We start from the raw sequence: 7,827 nt of genomic DNA, 5'->3' as shown, positions 1-7,827 counted from the left end.
AGCGGACCTCATGAACAAGACACGGTAACACACACACACACACACACACACAAACACACACACACACACACACACACACACACACACACACACACCGTATTGATGAAATCACAATGTGGTCAAGTGCAAGTGTGATTAAATGTGTCACAACAGACTTTTATAAATGAAGCACTGTGATGCTACATGACTTACAGCTCCTATCTTAACTGCTTGGTAACCATGGTAACCAGGGTTAGGACCTGATTTAGGAGAATCCCAGATGAATAGTTCCACAGTTGGTGTTCCTGTCCTAAAACTGGAGACAGGAGAAGTTTTTACACAAACTTCCCAATGTCACAGATTCTTGAAACTTCAATTAAAACGCAGGAGAAGAAGAAAATCTGGAGCTGTAAGAAGAGAGCGGTGTTGGTCTTTAAACACCGTCCAGCACAACCACAACAATGTTCCCACAACACAAAGTCAGTGTTAGTTTACGTTTGTACGTGAAGCCAACAGCAGTCCAGGTGTTGGAGTGGATGTTCACCTGCTTTCCTTTTTATATTCATATGTTCTTCATTTAAAAAGATAAATGATTCACAACATCTTTAAAAAACAGGAAAGAAAGAAAGAAATGTTTGGAAAGAGAAAAAACATTTTGTCCCGAACATAGAAAAACAGTCGTGTTTGATCATGTCAGTGTTTGTCTCACCTGTGTCTCACCTGTGTCTCACCTGTGTCTCACCTGTGTCTCACCTGTGTCTCACCTGTGTCTCACCTGCGTCTCACCTGCGTCTCACCTGCGTCTCACCTGTGCAGCCATCAACAGACCAGACATCCAGGACACAGACATGGAGGCCATCATGGACACCGTCGTGGACAGTCTCTTCTGTTTCTTCGTCACTCTGGGTGAGTTTGTCTCTGGCACCAGCAGCTCGTCTTCCAGTCTTCGTCACGCCGCGACCGTTATCCGTCAAACATACAGAAAAGAAAAGAAATAGAAGCTTCGTTCAAAAACAGACGATCCCAGATGTTCTGATATGATATTGATGAATTCTAAATCTATAATGAACTTCGCTCAGATTGAACGTATTTCTTTCCAGCTGTAAGTTTCCACCTGCTCTGCCGTGGAATCAATAAACACAAAGAATGAGAATAAAACTTTATTTTAATTCTGGTCTGAGCAGCTCAGTGTTTGTCAGTTTGTTCCTGTTCCACTCCACTAGATGGAAGTGTTCACTTTAGTTTCCAAAACTTTTTAAAATCAGGATCAAATCCTCTTTCAGAAACAGGAGCAGAGTGATTCTGTTGATTTAAGAGTCAGTTTTTATTTTCTGAAACAAAGAAGTTGGATTATTTTAAACCAGATCAACTTGTTGAATGACCCGAGTTAGTGTGTGTAACACTTTATATTCATTTATCATTCAACCTCCAACACAAACCGTAATGTCTCAGTATATAAATAAATATATAAATATTTCTCTGTAAACTGTCTTTAATCCTTAATTCAAGGATTCTTTTTAATTAAAGCAGGTGAAGCTTTGGTTCATTTATTCTAAATATTTCAATAAGATGAATCTTCATTTAAAATGTGTTGCGTTGTCATTGACCAGGTGCGGTGCCGATCATCCGCTGTCCCCGAGGAAATGCGGCGGAGATGGTCGCCGTGGTGAGTTCATGCTGACGTGTTGAATCAGTCACGTTTAACTCAGGATGTTGTGATAAAATAAAGTTTTATTTTCATCCAGTCACAAAGGATACAAAACTGTTTTAATGTGAGACAACATACATCTGTATAGCTGTGTCTTTAATATTGTGATGACATCAGACAGTGAGCAGAGCTGATGTCAGAGTCAGAATCAGGTTTATTACCAAGTAGGTTTTCACACACGAGGAATTTACTTTGGAGTTTTGGTTCATAACAATAAACACAGTCAGAAGAAAAATTATCAAGACGGATAAAACAAAACAGGAACTGCAGGTCAGGTGTAGAAAAATAATATAAGTAGAAAAATTTTACAATTTAATTAAAGTAAAAATGTGAAAACACATGACTTGTTGATGAGGCGTACTGCAGATGGTAATATTGCTATTGTTTTATGATCTTTTCAATCGAACCTCTACACATTTTACTGTGGTTGTGTGTGTGTGTGTGTGTGTGTGTGTGTGTGTGTGTGTGTGTGTGTGTGTGTGTGTGTGTGTGTGTTTTGTAGAAGTTAGACAAGAAGCTCCGTGAGAACCTGCGGGACGCCAGAAACAGCCTCTTCACCGGAGACAACATGGCCGCCGGACAGTTCAGGTAAATCAGTCACTGCGTGGCTGTCATGAAGGACAAAACTCAGACCCCACTTCCCATGATGCATTGCTTTATTCCTGCCGGGTCAGACATGGGCTCTGTGTTTTAATCAGACTTTCTTCTCCTCTCCAGTTTCCAGAGGCCTCTGTTTGTTCTCGCAGATCGTAACATGGACATGGCCACGCCCCTCCACCACACCTGGACCTATCAGGCGCTGATCCATGATGTCCTGGTGAGCTGTCTGTCGCCTGGTGTCTGTGCACATTTTCTATTTATACACAGAAAACCTCTAAAATTAAAATAATAATTATCACAGTTAAGTTTGAAGCTCTTCAACTCGTCCCTCGTTCTTTGTAGAGACGGACTGAAACACATTTTATTTGGCTGACATTTTGTTTTCAAATATGTTTTATTGAGCCAAAGAAAATCATAGATAAAATGAATTCTCGTACCAGGACTCTTTTTCATAATAGAAAAGAATTTTAAAATTATATTAATATACATCCACATTTATAAAATATAATCTAAGGATTGTCTTTGGGATTTCAACAAAGAAACTGAGAAATAAAAACAATTAATTAGTACACAAGTAATGAGGTATTTATATTAGATGAATCTGAATCTAAGAGTAGCAGCACAACTCAGCTGAGGTAGTGCAGGTGTGATGGTTTTTTACCTTGATCTTCCGTCTCAGATTTCATTTTCTTTTGCTGACATTTTATTGTCAGTTGTTGTGAGTCGCCACCTGTTGATGAGGTTTGATCCTCAGCACAATCAGCGCCTCTAAAACATCCAGATTTCACTCATAAAGTGTCATTCAAGAGTAAGAAGAAGAACTTCACTCGTCTGCAGTGAGAAACGACAACATCACACACACACACACACACACACACACACACACACACACAGAGGCAGAAAAGACCAGGAGACTAAAATTTGGTAAATGCATCACAAAACCCATCAGTGTTAACGAGTCATTTAGTCTCATTTTCATCCTTCACAACTCAATCAATACTGGACCAATACTGGACCAGTACTTGATTTTTGAGGTCTATACATGTCTGTATCTATGTATATTCATTTTTCATTAATTGATAATATAAACAATTTTAATGATCCACTACTTTTCTTTTCCAAAGTGTTTTCTCGTCCTCATTCATCCCAGTCCTTTAATACTGAGTATCTGCTGATACTGAGTCCACCCTGACACATGTATTTCACTAAATGATGATTAAATATGTGTCTGACACATTGAATTATCCGCTGAAGGAGCTAAAGAAACACACCGAGTGGAGCGTCCTCCCTCACAGATGATCTTCGGTCGAGTACCGTTTCATTTTGATGTGTCACTGAGTGAATGTTAATCAGTGACAGCTGATTAGATGTTCGTCAGCAGCAGTTAAACATGATGAGACTTTAAACAGCACAGATACCAGAGAAGCTGTTAATGACTAAATGTCCATCAGAGGCTCGTGGTGTAAAATGTGTGAGTTTCTGTGATTCGATTGTGACATTGTGTGAAAGAAAAACACATTTTCCTACGTTCTGGGAAATAATGAAGTTTGAGGCTGTGAAGACGAGTTAAACAGAAAGATTGCTTTCTTAGTAATCCCACCAATAACAGGATTCAGTAAAATACAGATCCTTTCAAATATGCCTGGACTGACCCTGATCCTTAAGATTACCTCGGGAAAACTGTACATTTTTTAAAAGAAGACAAAGATATTACTGAAATATTTTTTTAAATGCAAAAATAAATTAAATGAGCTGATACCATGATTTTTAGTATTTCTGTACTGACATTTCTTGAGACCTGTTGCACCTGTCCCTTGTTTTAGGAATTATGTAGAAATAAGTGTCAGCGGCTTGGAACACGTCAGAAAGAGAGAAAACCTGGATTTGTTTTGGAAACAGGTGAAATAAGCTCTCTCCATTTTTAGGTTTTTTAAAAAGCCCTCTGTTCATTCTTCCAGATCCAGAGTCCAGACTCTGATCTGGTTTCTGTTGTAGTCCGGTCTTGCCAACTCCCCGCTGCGACGATGGTCCAGATGGCAGCGCCATCGCTCGTTGATTGCGCCCTCTCCACGTCTCTCCTCTCTTTCCTATAAACATGTCAGAGTCCGAGCACAGCCGTCTGCCACCCAGCGGGGGACGGGATCTCAACACTAAATCTACCCTCTCATCCCTCTGCCGTTACCACGACAACGGCGATATTATGATCCGCTGTCGGTTTTCACTGTCTGGGACGAGGATCTGTTCCCCTTCAGCCTCTGTCAGGATTCACTGTGGTGTAATTAGTGGTGATGTGCTGGAGTTTATCCCAGATATCTTAAACACAGCAGCGAGCTCGGAGCTGCTTCTGCTGGTCTTGGATCATTATATGATCATCATTTCACGCAGGGAAATATTATAATATATATAGTTTATGTCACAGAAAATGGTGTGACTTGTGGTTTTATGACGAGCTCCACCACAGCTGAGGTCACGCGTCAGAGATCACAGCACCTTGACGTCAGGTGCAACAAATCATCCAATCCCACAAAGAAAATGTCTTTTCAATTTTTTTGCGTCCCCTTCCAGGACTTCCATCTGAACAGGGTGATGATGGAGGAGGGCGCAGGGGCGGAGCCATCGCCTGCCGGTGCCAGACCAAAGAAGAAGAGCAGGAAGACCTACGACCTGACGGCGGCTGATAGGTTCTGGCAGAAACACAAGGGCAGGTCAGTTCATGGAGAGGAAATGACTCTTTTGGAAACTCATCCGCAGTTTAAGCAACTTCTTGAGCAAAAACACCACCGTTCTCTAATTACTTCATACATAGACGAGATTTTCTGCCTTATCTGATTTGAAACTGTGCTTGGTGGTTTTGGAGTGTTGGTCAGAAAGTTGGACAAGACATTTGACATCAGTCTGTGCTTATGACACTTTCATTAGCATTGATAAAGGCCTTAAATATTAAATATTGGGTTCTTATCATTTTTTGTTTTGCCAGTAGGGAGGATTTTATTGCCTTTATCTTTAAAATACTTGAATGCTAATAATTAGCGTATTAGCATTTTCGATTACCTCAGACTTTGTACCACCAATGCCTTAAGGTTTAGTTGCAATAATGTGAGATTCAATTAAGGGATATTGTATTCTTTTATATATGTATATATATATATATATATATACATATATATATATATATATATATATATATACACAGTATATATATATCTGAATTTAGGTTGTATCAATGAAGAATAACCTGAATACATCTCAGTAATCTAATACGTCTTCATACAACAGCTCCTCATCTCACTTAACCCCTGACACTGTGACTGTATCCACCGTGTCACACTAAGACAAGTTGAATTGAGGGCAACTGGATTTTGCTGTAGATACTTGAAGATGCTTCAAATCTCATACAAGAGGCTTCTTCAGGTTAAAGAACTGAACTTGGATAACCTGGATGAAAGAGAATTTAGAAATTAGAAAAAATATAGATTACAAAAATAATTCCCTGTATATATTTTTCTTTATCCCTTTGATCATCTGATGACCCTTCAGATTTATTGTGGATGGATTTAGGGTCTGAGGTTGTTGAACCATTTTTGACCCGGGCCATATTTTGTTTTTGTTTGTCAGTATATTATATTTTATATTAACTGACAGATCAAAACACTTTACACTTCCAAAGAGACAAGGATGCCCGTTGTCTCTGCTGTTATTTACTTCATTACATGAACTATTGGCTACATACAAAAGACACTAACTTATAAGTTGATAAGATACGTCTCTATGCTGATGACATTGTACTGTTCGTGACAAACGCTTCAACACCTCTTCTCAGATTACTCCATACACTGATCTAAATTCAAGATAATTCAGCTTTCCCTGAGATGCTGAGGTCGAGGAACAAACCCCAGAATGTGCAGCTGAATCCATAAAATATTTGAGAATTCAGGTTTTGTCCAAACTGAGTTGCAGTTTCCACCCTGTTCTCAGAGCCAAGTAAACAGGAAGCTGATTCTCCGGTTAGATTTCCAGTGTGTTACGTTTTTCACACTGAGGTTACCAAACCAGCAGGTGGCAGAAAACATCAGAACTGACTCAATAAATGTCAGTTCTGATGTGACTTTTGACTTTAATGTTGTAAAAACTTGTGAGTCTCCTGTTTAGATTTGGATTGTGCAGCGTTGTGTTTGTCTCTGTGTTACAGTCCGTTCCCAGAGGTGGCAGAGTCGGTTCAGGAGGAGCTGGACACTTACAGAGCTCAGGAGGACGAGGTCAAACGTCTGAAGAGCATCATGGTTAGACACACACTCACACACACACACACACAACATGATGATAGTTTGTATTTAACACGATGCATCTAAAGTCCAAGTCTTTGACATGTTAATCTATTCACAAAGGTTTCTCGAGCTACTTACTTAGTCAGGAACATTGTCGTCCACATTGTAGTAAATGTTTAATATCCCTGAGCGGCAGTTTGGCAATCAAAGTAAATACAAACAGAGCAAACACACACACACACACACATACATAAATAAACACAAGTACAGAGATTAACACAAGCATCACTCATCAATAAAGCAGGGAGTGTAAAGAGCACTGTACACTACATTCACCCATTCACTCACACATTCATACAGCACTTCTTTAATCACACACACACCGATGTAACATCAGGGGAAATTTGGTGTTCAGTATCTTGACCAAAGACTCTTCGGCGTGCAGATTGGAGGAGCTGGAAATCAAACCACTGACCGTCTGAACAGTGGACAACCCGATCTTCCTCCTGAGCCACAGCCGCCTCTCCTATAGCTGTTACATAAGGCGACACCTCTGACCTGAAGGAGGCACATTAACCTCACTGTGTGAAGGATGCTGGGAGCCCAATAAGACGGCCTGTGCTCTCCGCTCGGCTCTGACCTGATACAGATGGCAGAGGTCATTTTTCACACTAAGGTTACCAAACCAACAGAAAACTGACTCAGTAAAATAAATATAAAACACTTTCAACATTAAAACTTCAGTTTCCTGAGGCTTTGGTTCAGTCTCAGCACTCAGTGTTACAAACAATGAAACAGGACTGTCAATACAAGAGCTCTGGTGAGGACAAAGAGCAGGAACACAGCGTCAACAAATAACATCGTAAATATAATCAAAATAAAAGGGGAGAAGGGCTGGAGTCATGAGTAGACTACACATTCAGTGGTCTAGTTGCATTAGGCAAGAAAGACTCGCTGCGGCAGAGCAGGATCAACGTTAATGCAAATTGTCTTCTAATTGTGTGTGTGTGTGTGTGTGTGTGTGTGTGTGTGTGTGTGTGTGTGTGTGTGTGTGTGTGTAGGGTTTGGAGGGAGAGGATGAAGGAGCCATCAGCATGCTGTCAGACAACACGGCCAAGCTCACCTCTGCTGTCAGGTACTGAACTCACAGACACCTGAGTCTATGAGTGTCAATAAGAAGATATAAAAACCATCTCAGTGTAGTTTACATCTCCTCTCTCAGGCTTCTCTCTGCAGCTCTAGTAACAACAGGTCGGTGAGCCAATCAGAAGAGAG

At 40.3% G+C, this 7,827-nt stretch overlaps 1 protein-coding gene across 1 annotated transcript in view; it reads left to right on the top strand.

The window, feature by feature from the left end:
- Positions 1-7,827, top strand: part of LOC111653732 (sec1 family domain-containing protein 1) — a gene marked incomplete at its 3' end in the record, with an annotated part of 13,908 nt that overhangs the window by 4,500 nt on the left and 1,581 nt on the right. The window contains exons 6-13 of the mRNA XM_087173495.1: positions 367-458; positions 677-885; positions 1,590-1,645; positions 2,190-2,275; positions 2,405-2,504; positions 4,853-4,992; positions 6,477-6,567; positions 7,614-7,687. Of these exons, the coding sequence (XP_087029621.1) occupies positions 367-458; positions 677-885; positions 1,590-1,645; positions 2,190-2,275; positions 2,405-2,504; positions 4,853-4,992; positions 6,477-6,567; positions 7,614-7,687 (848 nt within the window). The remainder of the gene's footprint in view (positions 1-366; positions 459-676; positions 886-1,589; positions 1,646-2,189; positions 2,276-2,404; positions 2,505-4,852; positions 4,993-6,476; positions 6,568-7,613; positions 7,688-7,827) is intronic.

Source organism: Seriola lalandi, unplaced genomic scaffold (assembly GCF_002814215.2).
Source record: "Seriola lalandi dorsalis isolate HSWRI2012SDOR001 ecotype SW California unplaced genomic scaffold, Sedor1 jcf7180002054242, whole genome shotgun sequence".
Classification (NCBI taxonomy): domain Eukaryota; kingdom Metazoa; phylum Chordata; class Actinopteri; order Carangiformes; family Carangidae; genus Seriola; species Seriola lalandi.
Note: the sequence above shows the minus strand (reverse complement) of the source record. Positions and strands in the feature narration are given on the sequence as shown.